The sequence below is a fragment of the Ziziphus jujuba genome, chromosome 7, assembly GCF_031755915.1.
Source record: "Ziziphus jujuba cultivar Dongzao chromosome 7, ASM3175591v1".
NCBI classification, from domain to species: domain Eukaryota; kingdom Viridiplantae; phylum Streptophyta; class Magnoliopsida; order Rosales; family Rhamnaceae; genus Ziziphus; species Ziziphus jujuba.
The window spans coordinates 25,309,914-25,332,837 of NC_083385.1; the positions used below are offsets into that span (position 1 = coordinate 25,309,914).

A 22,924-nucleotide genomic window follows, 5' to 3' on the forward strand; every position below is an offset into this window, starting at 1 on the left:
TAGAAAATTTTCCAGTTTTAGCCGGTTTGTGTTTCTCTTGGTTTCAAAGTGGATACTAAGGTATTTTCTCCAAAATTTAATACAATATTCATTTAGAGGTAATACATACTTATAGCATACAAAATAGGTGTGGAAGCACACCTTGGCTGGTTCTAAACACCAATACAAAATAAGTCCTTCATGGAGAAGCAAAACACATGTGTAAAGTAACTATGCCACATGCTTAATGGTTTGTTGACAAGTGTTGCCGCCTAATTAGGTGCTTCCTGTTGAAGTAGTCCTCATGCATCATGGCACATGACCTTCCATGCATTGGATGAGAGAGAGGCGGCATGGTTTGGCTCCATGTCACCAAGTAGCTTCCATGTCATCAAGGTGCTTCATTTTCTTAACCTCTAATTTGGCTAATACATATCAAATAACACATTTTGGTGTCTTTGTGCATCAACTTAACAAGCCTAGAGTACAACACAAAATGATTTAATCAACTACCTAAATGAAATACAAAACACACTAAGGAAGTTGTTTCTCGGCTAAGGCATTAGGCTTGGTCTTGTGTTTGGCTTGTTTATGGCTAACAATTTGCCATGATTCTCTAACAGTTTGAAAGTTATGGACTCATAAAGTTTTTTCAGACAGTAGTTACTATTCATCAATCTCTAAGTGTGTGTGTGAGCAGTGTCACCACGTGTCAAAATCTAGCCAACCTTTGAATGCATAGTAGCACCCATGGGAGGCATTTTGATTGGGTGAAGGAGGGATGAGGTGGCCAAAAAAAAAAGAGAAAGAGGTGGCAGAACTGGCCACCACCAGTTGGCCACTCTTTGGCCACCCAAACACCACATGTGCCATACCCCTAAGGAGCCCATCTGAAAACTTATTGACCACCCAAATCGAGGCATTTTTTGGTGATAGCACTGTTTGCTTCCACCGCCGATTTCTCCCAAACCAAACCTCTATTTTCTTAACTGCCAGTCCCATTAGCTTACCCATCCTCCGATCTACCTCTCCACCAATTTTCACAGCCAATGGCCACTGGATGGTAGTGGATTCCAGTGACACCTCCGGAGAGTTTCTGATGACACCTCCCACCCTTTCCCGCTAATTTGACTTCTCTAAATCCAAATTCGAGGTCTTTTTTCCCCAATTCTTGACGGATTGAGAGATTTGAGCATATTAAATTTGAGACCTTTTTGGCGATATTCCAGCCACCATAGGTCCAATCTCCGGGAGGTAAGACTCAATTCGTGATCCTCGTTTTGTAAGCTTCATTTTGGTATATTGTTTGTGAATTTTGGATAGTGTTTGTATTTGCTCCCCCGAGTAACCGTGTATAATTTATCCAATTAAAATATTAATTTAATCGGTTTTGTGTAACCTTTATGTTTTAGGAGCACATATGCGTTGTGGAAATGATCCTGTGGTGGATCTTAGTTGTGCATGCTCAAGGTGAGTGATCCACCTTCAAATTTATTTCCGAGTGTTAGATTATATATATTTCATGTCATTTGCACATTTGGAAATTATATTTTATGCAGTGAACATTTAATAAAATTCTATTTAAAATCTTGATACCAAAAATGTGCATATGAATTATATTTTGATTTTGAGGAAATTTGAATTTAATTGTTATTAAATTATTGTTGAGAAAATTTTGGAATTTTAATGCATAATAAATTTATTGCATGGTTTTAATAATATATAAATTTCATGGGGTTTAAAATATTATTTTTGAAAGAATTGATTTCATGGATTTGGAGGAAATTAAACAAATAAATTTATTATGTGTTAAGCTGAATTTCGAAAAATTATTTGATTGTATTGAAAAATTTTGGATATATATATACCATTGGATTTGAGATGATGGATTAATTGATGAAATGGAATTGATGGGTGTTAGCCTTGTTTTATAAAAATTAAAATTGGTATATATATATTTGGTTTTTAAGACGCACTACGCAGTACCGGTGTTCTGTAGTTGTGGATGTGATATGGGCGGATTATTATGAGCACGTAGGATTATATACTCTTGTGGTTGCCATCGAACCGAGGGCATGCAAGTTTGATATTAGCCAAAGCCTCCCTCTTCCATGGCCAGGATTGAAGTTTATAGCATTGGCACTACTAGGACACCAGGGTGGCCTAGATGTAGGTTTCTCTCTTAAACCTCTCTGTTAGGCGGTGCTTTGGACGTTGGACACCATCTGGCATCACTGGTATATAGTGTGTGCTTCAAGTTATTTTTCCGATCCGATTTTCAAATTTTAATGTTTTCAAATTGTATTTGACATTAAAAGTATTTAATTGTTATTTTATTATTTATTTAAATTGGTGTCCAAAAATTATCATGTTTTTAAGGTTTACTTGAATTTGAAATTTATATAAAACTTTCCATGGCATTTTTATCACCCTTTAAAATAAATGTTTGAGTTAATTAGTATATTTTATTCTCATTATTTATGGATTTATTTAATTAGATTTTATAATTTAATTTTTGAGATTAATTTTATTTCGCATCAAGCTTTCTTAATTTTTATTTTAATTTATTGCATTTTATTTATTATTTATAATCTCAGTGTTTGTGGGTACAAATTATTGGGTTTTGTGAAAACGTTTTAAAAGGGAAACATTTGTAACTGAGTGAACTGTGAGAGTTTTGAGAAAAAACATTATTTTCAAATACTTAGTATTCATTATTTACTCATTTATTATTAATTGATATAAATTTATTTTATTTGTTTTGTTTGTTATATTATTATTATTATTATTGTATAGTAAATTGGGTCACTTACTGAGATGATTAGCATCTCGTGTTTTTTAATTCATTCCCTTAAACCTAGGTTAGTAGATAGTGATCATCCGAGGCAAGCTCAACATGTTGGTTTGTTATTGAATTCCAAGGAGTTCTCCTTTCTTTTCCTTCCATTTGTATTATTTCTTTCCAGTCTTTATTGTATGAATTTTATATTCAAATGTATCTTATAATTCTCTGTATATGACATTGGACATTTATTTATAATACTGCACTGGTTCCTTAGAAATTTTGAAGTGCTACAAATTTTTGGAAAATAAATTATAGTAAGGTGGGAGGAATATAGATATATTGTTAGAAGTATATTTTCTGTGCAGGGAATTTTGTGGTAAATCTAACCTTTGAAGGAGATGAAGTCGGATTTTCCATTAGAGGGTTCGGTAGGATTTCCTTGGGATTAGGACTTGTCTAGGGCTCTGGTGAAGGATATTGGATGGGTCCTGACAAAAAACATGAGACTTCAAAGTATTGACTCGGACATTAATAAGGATGAATTGAAGACTTTTTCAAAATGGATATCAATTATTGGAGATGAAACAATTGACAGTTCGAATGATGGGCATGCAATGATTGATATACCTGATGATCTTTTGATAAAAGATATAGGAAATTCAGTTGCATCTATTGTAAATAGCACGTATCCTTCTTTCTCAGAGAATATTAATGACCATCATATTTGCAACAAAGAGCCATACTTGCTCCGACTTTTGACATTGTTGAATCGATAAATGAATACATGAGTTCCCTTAACCAAACTAAGGAACATACATATTTAAGTTCTGATGCAACTTGCAGATCTGATTTGGACATTGATCTTATAGGAGATCTTTATACACCTAAATTTTTGAATGCCATAAAATGCTCTGGGGTGCCTAATCATCAGTTGAAATTGAAGATCAGTATCCCCATTATGCTATTAAGAAATGTTGACCATTCCTCGGGGTTGTGCAATGGGACTAGATTGGTCATTACAAGGCTTGGCAATCATGTTCTTGAAGGAAAACTTGTTTTAGGAAGCAATGTTGGGTTTAAAGTTCTTATTTCAAGAATTACTTTAACTCCATGGGACCCAAGATTACATTTTCAGTTTCAAAGAAGACAATATCATTTGGTTGTATCATATGCTATGACTATTAATAAGAGCCAAGATCAATTTCTTTCGCATGTCAGACTTTATCTTAAACAACCAGTTTTCAATCATGGACAATTATATGTTGCAGTTTCCAAAGTTACAAATAGGAAAGGATTGAAGATATTAATTTATAATAAAGATGGAGAGCCTACCAATTCAACCACTAATGTGGTCTTAAAAGAAGTTTTTCAAAATTTGGATTAATTATGTTGAATTGAAAGCTTTTGTTTAATAATGTTTTTATGATGCTTTATATATGATTTGATTATAATTTTTTTTACAATTTATTATCAAAATATTGTATGACAATTATTTATACCGTGCATTGCATGAGTATGTATCTTAAGAAACAAAATTAACACAGATGCAATAGTAACAATGATAATAACAAAGAGATGAAGAAGGAAGAGATGCACTACTTCGATTACATCAACTAAAGAAGACAACCAATGACCTCACACTCGAATGGTCAATCCATTAGTCACTTGGACTTAGGGGAATAGATTTGATAATAAATAAATAAATAAATAAACTAATGGGATGCTAATCATCTTAATAAGTGGCATCAGTCTAATTAGTAACAGTACTATTAGATAAACAAAAATAAAGAACAAAAATATATATTTCACAAATAAATAAAATATAATAAATCAATGAAAGAATAATTAAATAAGTGAATAAATAAATAAATAGAAAATTATGAATTAATAATGCCCAAGGTAGATTAAGAAATCTAAGAAAATATTTTGAAATATGGTTTTCTCTCGCAAGCCTCGTTTGAAAGGTTTCCTTTTTAAAATTAATTTTCACAAAAACCCATAACTTTGACATTCCTTGAAAATTTAAATATGGATATGAGAAATGCAAATAAAAATATATATAAATATAATTTTAAGATAAAATGAAATAAAATAAATTTACATAAGATTAAAATGGAACAAAACATTATTTAGAAAAAAAAAAAAAACAAAGAGTTGCAAAAATATTAATTTAAAAATAATTATGAAAACTTTAGGGTAAAACTAAAATAAAATAATATGGTATAGTAAAAAAAAAATATTTAAATGATTTAATAATTTAATAAAATAGTAATTAAACAATTTAAAACCATAACCTAAACAAATAAAATGTATTTTAAAAACATTTTTATAACATGTACCAGGTATTTACCCGATACACCATGCCATATATCATCAAGTGACACTTGGCCCAAGCATCCCCAACAAAGAGTAAGTAGACATATCTGCAATTGGATGCCTTGGCATCCCAAGGCATCGATGGTAATAACCTGTCATTTTACAGCTAAGGGGAGGTCAACTAATGCTCATTATACAAAATATCTGCTAACCCTCTTTCACTTAGTTCTAACAGGATGATTAAATAATACCTGCACTCTAATCAAAAGATATGACCGTACAGAACACCAATATTATATGATACATCTACAAAACAATTAAAAAAATAAATAGATTTATCACATTGCCAATTTATTTATAAACTGATACAGAGTTTTATATAACTTACCAAACCCATGTAATTAACTTAATTTGATTCAAAACATAATTATAAAACCCACGGCTTTTATCCAAAAATATTTTACCAAAGAAACATAAACACACACACACACAGACACATAGATATATGTATATACATATATATATATATATATAATTTTTCTATTGAAACATTTTGTTCCTCAAATTCAAATTACCATTTTACAGAATAATTGTAAAAATATTATTATTTCACACATATAAAATAATAATAATTTTTCTTTATTTAATTTACAACGTATGTTTTCAAAGAAGCTAAAATAGCTCAAATAATACAAGTTTATTTTCCAAAAATTACATTGAAATATGTACCACTCCTATCAAAAAAATACAATACCTATTAAAATAATATTTTTATCGAGTATTTTACACACAATTTATCTAGGGGAACTAACACAAACCTTAACTAAAACTAGCAATCTATATACCAAAATAAAGCTTAGAGTGTAGGGATCACGAATCAGGTCATACTTATCAGAGACTTGGCTAGCAGTGGCCGATATCTCATCAAAAAATAGCCAATCAAATTAATGCTTCTGTATCTCGCAAATTAGCTCAAATTGAGCTACTAGAACCTTGAATTTGGGTTCAAGAAGGTTAAATTGATGAAAAGGGATGATGGATTGATCAAAAACTTGCTAGAATTGGGAAAACTAGGGAGCCACTATAGTTGTTCAAAAAGGTCTTCGGCATTGGCGAGCCAAATGTCCACTAGTCAGGAAAATTTAAGAGGAGGTTGGCTTTTGAGTGGGCAATATGATGATGGTAGTGTTATAACAAAATGGTGGCCGGGGAGAGAGAAATCAACCAACAAAGCCAATAGTCATTGCCACAGAAAATGGCTTGATCCTGGTGCATATCCGATGATCACGTTGAAATTTTTAGTTAGCTTACCAGGTTCAAGGCGATCTTCATTATGGAGCAATTTATGTGGCTCCTCACTCTTCTCTCTTTCTCACTATTTCTCTCTCTCTCTCTCTCTCTCTCTCTCTCTCTCTCTCTCTCTCTCTCTCTCTCTCTCTCTCTTTCTCTCCCTTCTCTCTTTCTCTCTATAGGTGGCCCAATATAATGCCACCTGTGGTGCCACTGTGCGCTTATAGAATTGGCTTCGGTGATGACACATTGCACTTTTTTGTGAGGTTCAAAATGGCACGTTTTACACTTGTGTGAAAAATATACTTGGTAAAACTAGTCCTCGAAAAATAATTAAAACTTTACAGATCTGTAACTTTTCAACCATAAGTCCAAATTAAGCATGACACTAGTTTACGAACCTATATCAATGAGTATTATACAATGGTACATAAGTCAAAATCAAAATCTATTACCAATAAAAAGTCAAACTCAGACTCGCTCAATTAGTTTGGACTGTAAATTGTTTTAATCATAATATTTTAATTGTAGCTCATATTTTGGCATACTATTAGTCTATGTACTTTAGTCAATGTTCACTTCACCATGGTGCCTTAGTCAAAGTAAATTTCTCTCGTAATAAAAAGTCAACCACATATCCCACTTGGTCAACCTTTGTCAACTTCAGTCAAACTTGGCCAGAGCACGAAAATTTCTGATACACCTCAGTGTAGGGCGTTATAGAGAAGTTAAGGTTCATTTTAATAATAATAATAAATTTCTTGTTTGATCAATGTTTATTATATTTCTAGTTCTTAAAGGAATTTGATTTTTGTTTCCATGTTATTTGAACAATTATTCCAAGTTTCTTATAATGGTAATTCAATTATTATTTCTAGAAATATTTTAAATATTTGTGATGGAATTTAAGGCTCTAGCCTCTATACGAAAAGATCAAAGCCTAGCTCATTGCTTAATACTGAAATGTTCAAAGTCGAACAACCTAAACATAAAAAACAAAAGATCTCATAATGATGAAACATACCTATGGCATTTTAGACTACATCATATAAACCTAGACAAGATTGAAAGAATGGTAAAAGATGGTTTATTTAAGAGAACTAAAAGTTGATACTCTTCCATTTTATGAATCCTATTGGGAAGGTAAAATGATTAAAAGACCTTTTACAACAAAAGGTCAAAGAGCCAAAAAATCGCTTTAGCTGGTACATTTTGATTTTTGCAATCTAATGAATGTACAAGCAAGAGGAGGTTATGAATATTTTGTCTCTTTTATTGATGATTATTCAAGGTACGGTTATGTGTACCTAATGTAAAAGAAATTGAAAATGTATGGAAAGTTCAAAGAATTACTTACTGAAGTTGAAAAACAATTAGGCAAATAATTGAAAACTCTTTGATAAGATCAAAGAGGAGAATACCTTGATAATGAATTTAAGCATTTTCTAGTTGAGTATGGAATCTTGTCCCAGATTATAGTGACTGGAACACCAAAAAAAAAATGGTGTTGTAGAATGGTGAAAGTGAACACTACTAGACATGGTAAGATTTATGTTTAGTTACCCATTGTTACCTATTTCTTTTTGGGGATACACATTAGGATTTGCAATGTATGTTCTCAACATAATTCCATCTACATATATTCCTAAGACACACTTAGAATTATAGAGAGGATGTAAACCTAATTTACGATGTATTTGAATATGAGAGTGGGTGTCCAACACATGTACTAACAAGAAAAACAAAGACGCTAGAACCATGTTTAGAATTATATCTACTCATAAGCTATTCGAATCAGATATGGGGGTGGGTGTTCAGCACATGTACTAAAAGGAAAAACAAAGAAGCTGGAACTTCATTCAAAACTATGTCTACTCGTAGGCTATTCGAAAGAAACAATAATAAGTTTGTTCTATAGTCATTAAATGGAAAAAAGTGTTTGTATCAACAAATGCCACTTTTCTTGAAAAGGATTATATGATGAGTTATAAACCTCGAAACAAAGTAATTATAGCCGAGCTGATTTTTGAAGAGATCAAACAACAACCGACAATAGTTGTCAAACAACAAAATGAAGAAACGACATCTTTAAATCAGGATTCATTACCACCTCATTGTAGTGGAGGGATATTACACCACCCATTTTTTACACAGAAAATGAAGAAGCATTAGTTGCCATTTCTAATAATGATCCATTGACTTATAAAAATCCGATGGAGGATCTTAATAAAGAGAAATGGCAACAGGCTATGAAACTTGAAATGGAACCTATGTTCTCCAACTTAGTTTGGAAACTTGTAGATCTCCCTAATGGGGTTAAACCCATAGGTAGCCAATGGATCTACAAGAGAAAGAAAGGAGTGGATGGGAAAGGAGAGAGTTTAAGGCTAGGCTAGTGGAAAAGGGTTATACCCCAAAAAAAAAAAAAAAAAAAGAGTTGATTATGAGGAGACTTTTTCACCAGTGTCTATGTTTAAATCTATCCGCATACTCTTATCCACTACTGCATGTCTTCATTGTGAGATTTATCAAATGGATGTCAAGAAAATATTTTTGAATAGCTATCTTGAAGAAAGCAGTTATGTGGTGCAACTAGAAGGTTTTATTGTTAAAGGACAAGACCAAAAATTTTGTAAATTAAATAGGTCCATATATGGACTTAAACAAGCCTATAGATCATGGAACATAAGATTTAATGAAGCTATCAATTCTTATGGATTTAATAAAAAAGTTGATGAGCCTTGTGTATACAAGTACATCAAAGATAAGAAGGTAATCTTCTTGGCTCTTTACATTGGAGATATTCTACTTATTGGGAATAAGGTAGAATTAACATAAAGAAATGGCTAGCTAACTAATTCCAAATACAAGATTTAGGAGAGGCAAGCTGTGTTCTTAGAATTAAATTCATTCGAGATTGCAAAAACAGGTTGTTAGCATTATCTCAAGCTTATTATATTAATAAAGTAATAATTAGGTTTAGGTTGCAAAACTCTAAGAGAGGTTATTTACCTTATCACCATGGAATTAATCCTTTAGGCATGACTGTTCATCAATTTTGAAAACTATGATTTCCTCACATGTACTTGTTTTATATATGTTTGATTTTGTTTTGGCTACCGATGGGTGACTATTCATAAGGAAAGTCCTACTAAATATCTAATAATTAGATAAATATGAAAATATAAATCTCAAGCTTTTGAAAAATAAATATGCTTGATTGTTTTGACCAGTTTTGGAGATATTTAACGTATGAATTGTTTCATGTGTAAAGGTTATCGGCCATGTGTATTGAACTAATTGCATCTATATTAAGATATATGTTTGGAATGTGTTTGATTGTTTGGTTTGTATGTTTATAAGTGTACATTTTACCAAGTTATCAACGACTTAGTTTTGTTATGGTTTCAGGTACCCATTAGTTAAGATGGCAAGTAGGAAAGGATTTGGCATAGTTTGAGACTTCGTTTAGATGTTCCTATATTATTTATGGTTCAAGATTAATTTTTTAAAGTAAGACTTTTGTTAATCTATTTTTGAATATTCAATAGTACACATTTGCATATTCTTAAGGTGCTTTGATACATTATTGCGTTTTGGATAAAGTTTTTGCTTTTGCAAATTTTGAATTCTATTATGAAATTACTTCTAGCATGTTTATTCATATCCCAAGTTCACAACATTTGGAGTGTGACACTATTTGTCATGAACATATCTTGGTGTTATTAAGGAGAGGTGATGAAATATATTGTACATTTGATTAACCGAACACCATCCACAATCACTGATTTCTAAACTGCATAATATAAGATGCAATCCTTATTTTCCATTCCTCACCAACCAAATCTCAAACCATGAATTTTTTGTTGCACCGCATATGCTCATGTCCCCAAAAGTCATCAAAGTAAATTAGATCCATGTGTTATAAAGTGTGTTTTCATTGGATATTCTAATTTTCAAAAAGGATATAGATGTTACAATCATCAAATAAGGAAGATACATGTAACTTTGGATGTCTTCTTTCATGAATTGGAACCTTACCACTCGAGGGGATCTTTTGGATCTTATATTTAAGGAGGGAACTGTAATCAAAAGAAAATATAAAATGGTAGTGAATTTGGCAGTGAATTCGAAGTTTTTGAAAGGTTAGTGCAAAATATTCACAATGAGTTTGGAGGTCTCGAATTCGACAGTATTCTATTATGTGCATCTAGAAATGACTTTGAAGGTGCTTAATCTTGTAATAAGTCATTGAATGAATTCAGTCTTAACAATTGATTTGAAATTGTGACAAGACCGCCCCTGAGGTCCTTCCTGGACACCCATAGTGGTTCTGTCTAGGGAAGCCCCATGAATTCTCTATTGAAAATCCAATAGAATCTCCATCCACATTTGATATAACCTAATTGTATGTGCAAAATATATCATAAGCACTTATAATAGATTTCCCACAAGGTCATCAACATAAATATTAAAGGGTTTCAAACTCAAGTCCCAACAAGATAAAGAAAGATACATAAAAAGTCATATATATTGGATCAATCCATCATAACAGTATAAAAGAAGTATAGGAGTCTAAAGTTAAATTAAAAAAACAAAAAGTCAAATAAAAGTATGCAAAAAATGAAAAATACATCAGCAGCAAACATACAACAAAGATGAAGGTGCAAAAATGATAAAAACATGAAAATGACAATGAAGAATGTGCAAACTACTTGTGGGGCTTTTCATAAGGATTGGTTTGGCCAACACAAGCTATAAAGTCTATTTTTTTGGAAAATGAATTTTAAAAATACCCATGAATTTTCCTAGAACATAAAATTCTCATATTTCACATGAAAATATAAATAATTGAAGGAATACCATAATCCATATAATTTAAATAAATGAATTATCATACCAATAGTTAACTCATAAGCAAAAATATGAATTCAAATAATCATAATCTAAATAATTACCAATATCCAAGTATCATATCCATGATCAAATCCAATCATATAATCATACCTAATGTTATAATGTGCCACAGAGTCATGAGAAAGGGAAAACTATCTCATGGTACTTAGCTTCTTATGGCACCACAGAGCTACGACCTCACATCCAGCCTCAATAAAACAAATGATTATAGTAAGGAGATGATAATATAGCATGCATATCAATATCCATCAAATCCAATAATGATGGTAAGATAATGACTCACATACAACCCATAATTCTTGAAATATATCATTAAATAATTTGGTTAAATTCATTAGAAAAAAAATTGCAAAATTAGACTACAATGTTAAAAAAAAAAAAGAAAAAGAAAAAAAGAAAAAGTTTGAATGGCCATGTAGGGCTTATTGTTTGAACAAAAAAAAAATGTGTAAAATGTCTCGTAATATTTACTTCGGAGCCAAACTGATATTTACCCACTAAGATATCAATTTAACAAATAAATTTGATGAATTCAAAAATTTACGTAAATATGTTCTGCTTAATTCAGAAATAGGTGACATAAGTAATTAAATTGATATCGGGCTTTGTGATATATGTTCGTATGTGAAGATTTCTTAAGGAGATTTAGAAATAAGAAAATCATGTATTTTTGGGAGATTTAGTAGGTATGAACTAGTGAGATTCACTTTCGTGATAGACTAGAAATCTTAGAACCACTTAATTTTTTTACAATTCATAAAGCCATGCATTACACGAAAATTGATATCTAGCGACACTCATTTAGTGACACTATGAAACAAACACATCTGAAAAAACAAAACCGTGACTCTAAGGTTAATGCATCAGTAAAAATTCAATAAATATACGACGCATCCAAAAATTGTTAACCTCAAAAGGTCGCTAAAAACAAAAAAAAAAACAAGTGATACATCCATTAAGGGTCGCAGAATGTAGGGTTGACTAGAGTCGCCATTAATACTGCGTGTATATTTTATATGAATTGTATTGTACATTTAAATGCTACTCATGAAAAATGAATACCAACCACTAGTCTATGTTTACATAATAATAAAATTTAATTATACAAGGTTGCTGTTCAATTATAGAATTTTTCTTATATAGCTTATTCTTACAAATCTCTTAAATAGTATTATTTTATTTCAACTACAAATAACAAGTAAAAATATTAGAGTAGCATAACTGAGCTGGTTTTTTTGATTTTTTTGTTTTTTTTTAAATAGAGATAACAGGCAACATACGATTTAGATTGTGCGTCGCCTATTCACTCCTTCATTTTTTTTTTTAGTTTTTTTTAATCAATCTAATTTTATTTTAACAACAAATAAGCAGTAAAAATATTATAGTAACATAATCGAGCTATTTTATTTATTTATTTTTTAGTATATATGTTACATGCGATGCACTAATTAGATTGTGCATCACCTGTTCTCTTCTTCTTACTTTCTTTTTTTTTTTAGTTTTTTTAAACAATCTAATTTTATTTCACCAACAAATAACCAATAAAAATAATAGACCGACAAAAATGAGCTTTTTTTTATAATATATATAGTTAACAGGCGATGCACTATATAGATTCTGCATCGCCTATTCCCTCCTCTATTTTTTTTTAGTTCTTTTAATTAATCTAATTTTAATTCAACAATAAATAATCCATAAAAATATTAGAGCAAGATAACTGAGCTGGTTTTTTTTTTCTTTTTTTTTTTTTGTTATATGTATAACAGGTGACGCACCAATAAGATTGTGCGTCACCTGTTCTCTCTTTATTTTTTTTTTAAGATCTTTTAATCAATCTAATTTTATTTCAATAATAAATAACTAGTAAACATATTAGTGTGCCAAAACTAAGCTGGTTTCTTTTTTTTTTTAAATATATAGTTAACAGGCGACGCACTATTTAGATTATGCATCGACTGTTATCTCCTCACCTTTTTTTTTTTTTAGTTCTTTTAATAAATCTAATTGTATTTCAAAAAAAAAAATAACGAGTAAAAATATTAGAGTGCTAAAACTGAGCCTTTTTTTTTATTTTTTGTTTGTTTCATATAGTTAACATACGATGCACGATTTAGATTGTGCATTGTCTGTTCTCTAGGACCTCATATACTCTCAAGGAATCACTACACACCACCAGGCCAAATGACTTGGATGTAATAATACAACAAAAGCTAACTAATATAGTGTTAGGCGATGCATTATTTTAAGAATGCGTTTCCAAATAGATGAAAAGGCGACAAATTCATCAACAAATTTGTCGCCTTTTCTTTTCTTTTTTTTTTTAAATTTTTTTGTTTAAACATTTAGAAACCCATAAAGAAAAAAATAAAAAAAATAGGGTCCTAACAAGAATTGAACCCAGGGCCTCATACACTCTCAAGGAATCACCACATCACCAGGCCAAATGACTTGGATGTAATAATACAACAAAAAGTCGCTAATATAGTGTTAGGGGACGCATTATTTTATGAATGCATTGCCGAATAGATGAAAAGGCGACGCATTCATCAACAAATGCATCGCCTTTTCTTTTCTTTTTTCCAATTTTTTTGTTTAAACATTTAGAAACCCATAAAAATAAAATAAAATCAAAATAGGACCATAACAAAAATTGAACCCAAGACCTCATACACTTTTAAGGAATCACTACACCACCAGGTCAAATGACTTGGATCTAATAATATAACAAAAACTAGCTAATATAGTGTTAGGCAATGCAATCTTTTGAGAAAGAGTCGCTAAATATACGAAAGGGCAACGCATTTGTCAACAACTGCATCGCCGTTTCACCTAACCAATTTTTAACTTTTTCTCAATTTGAAAGTTGTTTTTAGTAATTTTTTAATTTTGTAAATATGCTTCTTTTTTTTTAATTTGTAGATGAGCAATCAACTAAACTAATTAAAGATTAAAGAAAAACATGGAATAGGCGACACGTGTTAATGGAATTGTGTCGCCTGTTCCTTCAATTTTTTTTTTTTGCTTTTTTTTTTTAAAAAAAAAGCAATTTAACGGACTTTCAATTTCTAAAAACAAGTAAACTATCATTTACCACAAACTCATGAAAGTTAAGCTCATTTAACATACTTATGTAGATAAATTGGTCAATAAATGCTTGTTGAATTAGAATTATATATTCGGTACCCTATCTCAAATTAGGTCTAGAGATATTTTGTGTCTCGTAACTGAGAAGAGCATTGGCAAAACTATTTTCTATTTTTAGATCAATGGAATTTATGTTCATTGGATTGCTACATGAATATATTTGTAGATGAACAATTAAAAAATTATTTAAATATTATAAAGAAAATATAAAAAATGAAACGGGCGACACTTTTTGACCATAATGCGTCACTTAATCCCACAATTCAAGAACAAGCGACCCTTCTTGAAGAGAATGCGTCGCCTGTTCTCTTAATTAAAAAAAAAACAAAAATTTTGAAAGACATGCAAATTTTATAAAGAATAAAGGTGTACTTGAAAAAGAGAAAAATAAATAGCAATCTTTCATATTTTGTTCGTATTCTTAAGAAATATTTTCAGTTTTATTTGTAGATGAAAAATAAAAAATTAATCAAAAAAAAATGCAATTGGGAGAAAATGCGCATTTTTGCCATTTTTTGAAAATTTGTGTCACGTTGTAAAATTTTTACATACCCCTTTGAATCCCCTTTCTTTTTTAAAACCACATCAAGTACACTAGCTGATAAATATTAGATTTGGAAGCAATCTAAGAGAGACTTGAAGAGTGAGATATTTCGGGTTTCATTTTTCATTTGCCTACATTGTCATTGGCTGGGAAGCTGGATTTCTCTGTGTTGTGTGATTTTCTGGGTTTTTGCTGGGAAGCTAGATTTCTCTGTGTTGTGTGATTTTTTGGGTGTTTTCTTTCTTTGTCTCCATCGTTTAGGTGGGTTTCTTTTTTCTTTGTGGTTGGCGAAGACATGAGGTGGGTTTTTTTTTTTTTTTTTTTTTTTGTCATTTTAACCGCAGGTTAGGTTCGTTGAATTTTATTAATCTTGTTTTTGTAGAAATTTTGTTTGTGATATTGCTTGACATTGTTTTACTAAGTTCAACAAGTATTTTATGTTGAAGATCAACTTGATTCAAGATGGCCTATTGTTTTAACTTCACCACAACATCGAACTTTTGTTGAAGACGATGTTCTTGGAGATACTATGATGGCTCACAATCCATTTGTCATATAGTTGCCAAGTATCGATGAAATGATAATGAGGATGAATGTGAGAGTGACTATGTTTGTAATAACTGTGAGGGGAGAAATGTGCCTCGCCAAATTTTAAGAACAATGGTAATATTCTTTAAATTTTCATTTACTAAATTACAAATTTAATAATGATTAATATTTTATTTATTTTGCATAAGTGTTAATAACTTTTTTAATTTTTCCATATGCAGTATGATGGTGTAATATCATCAACAAAAGGACATCAATTTCCATCTCAATGAGTATGAATTCATGGAAGTTTAATTAATATTAAATTTGTTATGAAAAATATAATAGTTTACAAATTATGTAAAAATTTGCAAATGAGATGATATTTAATTTATTGGATAATTAATTTGTTATGACAAAATATTTAATTTAAATTTTTGTATTCTAATTATTTTGGATGAAGCTAGTTTTCATTTTTTTGTAGTTTAATTATTTTTATATTTTTACTATTATAATCACTTTTCATAAAATTAAAAAAATAAAAATAAAAAAAGGGGCAACGCATTAACAAATAATGTATTGCTAAAAGTGTCGATACATTGCTAAATAGGTGACTCTTTTAATGCGTCGCTAAATAGTCAATTCTATTAATGAGTTGCTAAGTAGGCCGCGTCGCCTAATAGGCGACTCAATAGCGACTAATATATTTATTAATGATATATGAAATAGCTGGTAATATATTTTTAGTGATATTGTAGTGAAGCGTCGCTATAAGTGGATTGATAGAATGCATCGCTAAAAGTCAATATGCATCGTTGAAAACTAAAAAATAGGCGACACTCATACTACGTCGCTTGTTGGCTTATGGATTTAGTGACACGACGTTAGGCAATACCGTACAATACGTCATTGTTTATTTTGTGCAATGCATTTATTGCGTCATTTATCAATATGATTCTAGTAGTGATGTTTTTCTATGTTTCTCATTTTAAATAAGATATTTTGATTATATAAGTTTAATACTATTATAAGGAAAACATAAGTATGCTGTTATATTATATAGTTTGGAAGCAGTATATCATTTAAAGAATACCATATTGCTTAAAAAAAAATTTATTTTTCATTTTTAATAAAACATCTAAATGAAAAAGTGACAACTCATTCATTTCGCATAGGATCCTTTAAAAATTATCATACAATTGTGAATTGGATTTTTTAAAATTTAATATGGCAATTAACATGAATGATATGGCTTAACGTATAGGATGTCCTTATCATAAATCGCCTATGTAATTTTTATTATATCAAAATTCTATAAGAATATATTGTGTAAAGATATTATGAATTTAATTTCGAAACATGTTGACATGCATATGGATGCAGGAGCACAATGTCTCTGTGAAACGCACTCTTGGTTGAAATTGAAGGAAATAGACATCTATATCTCATGCAGAATATTTTGTTCCTTTTGCAAATATATATGGCAAGTAGAATAAGTTGGATGGTATTGCCCAGTAGAATAGAAGTGTATATATATATATATTTATATTATATAGAAATATAATAAATAATTAATGTGATGATTTTTTTGAAGTAAAGAAGTCATCAAATTTCATTAACCAGAAGAGTTACAACCATCATTAATTTGATGATTATCAGATAATTTCGCTCACACACCTCTTATAACAAAAAAAATACCAAAGACCTCCCACGTATTGAACATAATTATTTGGACCTCCACGATTTGAACATCATCACTCAAAGTCCTAACTAACAAAAAAATAGCATTGAAATCTATTATTTCTGTATTGGTTAGGTATATTTATTACCAAATAACCTATATTTAGATATTTTTCAAACAAATATAAGAAAGAACAAATCTTGACCATGAAATAAAGTGTAGACACATGTCACTAATCTTCAAAAAGTCGGTGGATTTTAAATATATGATAAGAGGATTACGATCCGCTTAGAATGGTGCAATTACAACTAAAAAAAGGAACTTTTTCTCTTTTTTTTTTTTTTATCCCGCATTAACAACTTTCCATTGACCCCTTTATCCAAAAAAAGAAAAATAAAACAAAACAGAAAAAAGACAAAAATATATTTAAAAACAAAAGAAACAAAACAAAAAAACTAACGGAATAACAAAATAACAAATTAACAAAAACAAAAAGCAAACTTATACATGATCCCAAACTTTCTTCTCCCGTGTATAAAAACTACAACCCACTCCTTTAGCAAACTTAAAAATTTATTACACTTCTCCATTTGGCCTTTTGCATGGAGAATCTAGGAGCCATGAAGATCATGTCAATGGCACTGTTAGTTGTCATCTCGACGTTGTTTCTAGTCTCAGAGGCAAAAGTTGCAAGACCATTAATAGGTACGAGTGCTAGGATTGTGACTGATCATTTCAGTGGTGATTTAGGTGTCGCACATTTGAAGAAGAAGGGCTCATTCTTTAAGCCATATTTTGCTAGCAAGAGAGTAACTCCAGGAGGACCAAATCCAGATCATAATTCTTATTCTCTGCCACATTTTGATAGCAAGAGGGTAACTCCTGGAGGACCGAATCCAGATCATAATTCCTTACCACATTTCGGTAGCAAGAGGGTAACGCCAGGAGGACCAAATCCAGACCATAATACTCTGCCACATTTTGATACCAAGAGGGTAACTCCTGGAGGACCCAATCCAGATCATAATTCCTTATCATATTTTGGTAGCAAGAGAGTAACTCCAGGAGGACCAAATCCAGACCATAATTCTTATTCTCGACCACATTTTGGTAGCAAGCGGGTAACTCCTGGAGGACCAAATCCAGATCATAATTCCCTACCACATTTTGGTAGCAAAAGGGTAACTTCAAGAGGACAAAAACTAGATCAGAATTCTTACTTTCTACCAGTTTTTGGAAACAAAAGAGTAACTCCTGGAGGACCAAATCCAGATCATAATTCTTTTCCATATTTTGGTAAGAAGAGGGTAACTCCATGAAGGGCAGCTGTATGAGGACCAACTGCATATTATAATTCTTATTCTCTGCAACAAAAAAGATTGATTTAAGAGTATAGATGATGGATTTTTTAGGATTTTTTACATAAATTCCAGGTAGGGATAGATCCTATTCACAACCCACCCAATCCCACCCTCATATTATTATTTGGACCATGGTCCATGACTTTAATGTATTTCAAGGTGCATATATTTGCATTAGTAGCTATATTCAATCAATCAGGAAATTATTAACAATAAATGGATTGAATATTAAAAAGCACTTCTAGTTTTTCATGGAAAAAATAATATATTGATTATCTACTTATCCTGGTTGTATCTTCTTCTACATTTTTTTTAAATATATTTTCTATAAAAATGGTGTATTTTTATTTATTTATTAGTTTGTTTCTACATCTGAGATGAGGGATTTGACTCAACTTTAGGTCTTAGAAATAGTAAACTTCGACATTGATAAGTTCTTTTAGAAGACTTTGACAATACTAGATTGTCCCCGAACGAACATATATTAAATTTCTTATGGACATTGAATATCTTCAAACAATTGAATAGAGGATCATACTGCAGTGGTTGCACCACACTGTTCTTTTCAAAAAAATTGTCATCGGTAATAACCAGTTGGCTATGGACCCATGGCAAGCAATTTCCATTTTTAATAAATATGTGACATCCATTATATATGTAATTATGATCAATATTAGCTCAAAAAGAAGCTACTTATTATCCAGTATAATATTATAGTGTACGTTTATTTATTATATACTTTTGGAAAAATTCGTGGAAATTTGTCATATGTAGTCCTTGAGGGACTAAAAGAATAATATGAAATTACTGTTTAGTTATTTTCTGATTTGGAATTAACATAAATAAAATGCAATATTATATATATATATTTACTAACAGTAGTCCAAACTTATTTTGTATTTTTTTCCAAATTTGTTTTAAATGAAAATAATAATAATAAATTTATTGTTAACGATGATCCTTTTAAGGCAACACAAAATTTCATAAAGTCATTGGAAGTAAAAAAGGACAATATACAAAGCAATACTTTTAAATTATTTTGAATGTGGGATAAGATTGGATTGCACTTTATCTAATTAAATTTGGTTGTACGTAAGGTTTGTGGTCGATGCTATTTTCATGGTAAATTTAGTTGTGTTATTTAAAGTTAAAAAAGTAGTTTCATTAAAATTATTTTTATTTTTATTTATTTATTTTTCTTTTGCTTTTCTTTTATTAGTTTAGAACTTATATTATTTATTTTATTTTGGATTTTATTTTTGTTCGTGTTTTATTTCTTGTGTTCATTTGCTGATTATGCATCATTGCTATATATTTTAGTTCTTGATTTTGCCTGCAGATTACTATTATTCCTTGATTCCACTATTTGAACACCTCAAGTTTCCACTTTCTTAGATTTTTTCTTAGGATCCTCTGTATCTTGTAGAGTCATGACTATTCGAGCGAAGAGAGCTCATCTTGTTTGTGTAGCACCACTTCTATAGCTTCCACCTCTTAAGGTCATCAACGTAGGTCCTCCCCTCCTCCACCTCTTTATCGTGAGTCATCTTATAAGGATTGTCTTGCTCATTATAGGCCTGTCCTTGTAGCCATAAAGCATGCTTTCGATTTACGAACCATTTCTATTTAATTTTGTCACATGATATGAGATCGTGGTTGGACTCCTTTGGTTAAGACGGCCCATTCTTATGTTTTTACTAAGCGAGTAGATGCTTTTTATGCTGGTTTTTCTCATATTGAACCATTCCTTCCTCATTCCAGTTGCGAATCCTTGATCATTTTTATTTGCACTTTTTCTCCAAATGTCATTCAATCTATTTATTTATTAGTTGCTCTAGCATGTTCAAATGGTTTGGCTCCTGGCATGTGTCCTTCTCATGATCCAATAGCTATCTATTGTGCTCTTATTAGACACTAGGCTTGAGATTAGAGATCCTACTGTCAAGTATGATATAAGTAGCTGATTGAGCTTGATAGGGTCCTTACCTTTTCCTGTGTCACAACCTTGATCCTACTAAGAACACTGGCTACGTTATAGCTGGTTAGGCTCATGTCATGTGTACACTTACTTCTGAAGTGGACATACATGCATGTCATTACATTTGTTGCACTATGTTCCACTTCACTGATACCCAGTTCACCAAGTCCCAGATTTTAATCTTTCCCATTCTTAGCTAGCAGATATTAAAAACTTTTCACCATTTTCACAAGTCTCTTACTATTTATTTCTTTTGAGTCGTGACATCAGAATGGCCATTTGAGTAGCTTCTACATTTCACATGCAATTCGGAAGTCTTTGAGTGGAGATAAAAAAATAATAATAAAAAAATAAAACTTCAAAAATCCAAATAATAAACCAAAAAAGTCATGAACAAAATGAGATACTCATAAAATTCATAAACAGATAACATCTAATTTGTGTACAAGAAGGCTTCGATCCATGTAACAAAGGAAAGATGTAAGAGAAAATCAAAATTTTTTAATGACGTATGACAGTATTAAAACAAAAAGAGACAAGAAAGAAAAAAAAAATTAATATGCAACTAAATCTGTCAACTATCCCATTCTGATTGGACAGTCGCACCCGTTGACATGGAACAACCATTGTACTGATGCTTTCTCTCTATTTGGTGGCAAACTCATTACACAAACAAAATAAAATAACAAAGCAATTAATTTACCAAAACAAGCATATTGAGGCTTCACCTAATACAACAACACATGCGGCTCTAATTGCCATGACAATGAGCTATAACGACCATATTGCATTCGAATTTAACACATCATCTCGGAATGTCAGCATCAACTTAAATCATGATTAATCCTGCATCGAATTACTAAAAGATGAGTATTAGAGCTTCACCTAATACAACAACACATGCAGCTCTTATTGCCACGACACTGAGCTGTAACGGCCATATTGCATTCAAATTGAACACGTCATCTGATGCGAATCCGCCCGAGACCGTTCAACCGACAACCAGCTGGGGTGTTTATCCAATATAGATGAAGGTGGGGCCGATCACTAGAGCCCAAGGCAAGAAGTTCAAGGACAATCTTACTGTCTTTATCCAAGGAATAAGTCATAACCAAGAAGGGTTGTCAATATCTAAAGAACCAAGGCTAGTTCTACTCATACAAGCAATAGAAGCCAAAACGGGCCCGGGTGATGTTTTTCTGCCAATATGGAGGTCGGGTTGTATGAATTGGATCCCCATTCTTATGGGTTCAATTCATATGGTGGATGAGTCATAGAAACCAGCCAAATAAGCTTCAAAGCCGAACAACATAGTGGTTTGCGCACAAGGGGAAGAAAGGCCGAAATTTGCTGTATTCTTTGTTGGCTTTACTGTATTTTACTATATTAGCCTTTTCTCATATTTCTAAGCAAGGGCAACGTGAGGAACTTCATAATAAGCTTATTTGGCATTCCAAAAAGACTATTGAAGCTGATTTTGAGTCCAATTAGGTCAAAGAAGGGTCATTATCAACCTTGCCGAAAATTACCATATTTAGTTTCCTAATTTGTTTTAGGAAACTATCTTTAATTTTGGATTTGTATTTATTTACTTATTGAACAAATAAGTTTAGGAAATTTTTTATTTTATTATTTTGTTTGTAAATTAATTAATTCCTAATTGAAAATAAGAGAATTAATTAATTAGATTAGAAAAAGGAAAAATTCGATCAGGCTAGAACTCTTCATTGTGTGGCCGGTTTTTCCTAGGGTTTTTAGGGTTTATTTTGTTTCTTTCAAAGCCTATTTAGAGGCTTATTTTCAATAAGAATACAACCTTGATTTGATTGAGAAAATACTTGTGAGATTAATTATTTCTTTGTTTTTTGAGAACACCTAAAACACCATTAGAGAATTAGTTGTTTTAGCTTGAGTTATCAATAGGTTTTCGATCCCCTATTGTGTTGTCTACATTATACCAAGGTTTCTAACCACAGGTTGGTTAGGGTTTGAGGTCAATTCCATTAGAACTTGAACTTAATTAAGATCCGGGATAATATAATACGGGTTTAGGAGCAGGTCGTCCTAGGTTCGTATCATTTGGTATCAGAGTTAAATTTTGTTCAGGTTTGATCTATCTTTATTTACTTTACTTGTCTTTGTGTTATTCTGTAATTTTAGCATTAGGTTAAGGTTGCATCCATCCCATACACGTTCTGCATCTTTAAAAAAAAAAAAAATTTCATTCCTAGTTGAATTAGGATTTCCTAGTTTTATCATACTTTTGTTTCCTACTTTGTTGGTTGTTTTTCATCATTGTTCTTGCTAATTTTGGTTTTTGTTGATTTTTCTTTGCTGTTTTAGTCTTCAATATTTGCAGTCATATATTCAAAAAAAAAAAAAAAAGAAGGGTTTGTGGCAA

The 22,924-nt window shown here is 31.0% G+C and overlaps 1 protein-coding gene across 1 annotated transcript; it reads left to right on the forward strand.

Moving 5' to 3' along the window:
• The first annotated feature begins 3,264 nt into the window (after positions 1-3,264).
• On the forward strand, positions 3,265-4,148 carry LOC107421860 (uncharacterized). Its single transcript, XM_060818906.1, has 2 exons — positions 3,265-3,449; positions 3,608-4,148. The coding sequence occupies exons 1-2, from the start codon at positions 3,265-3,267 to the stop codon at positions 4,146-4,148; spliced, it is 726 nt and encodes a 241-aa protein (XP_060674889.1).
• The last annotated feature ends 18,776 nt before the right edge of the window (positions 4,149-22,924 follow it).

Bases quoted from the DNA above. Each gene is read 5' to 3' on its own strand.
- LOC107421860 (XM_060818906.1), top strand. From the start codon at position 3,265: ATGAGACTTCAAAGTATTGACTCGGACATTAATAAGGATGAATTGAAG. The intron at 3,450-3,607 runs GTATCCTTCTTT...TGCAACTTGCAG, and splicing joins GCATCTATTGTAAATAGCAC to ATCTGATTTGGACATTGATC.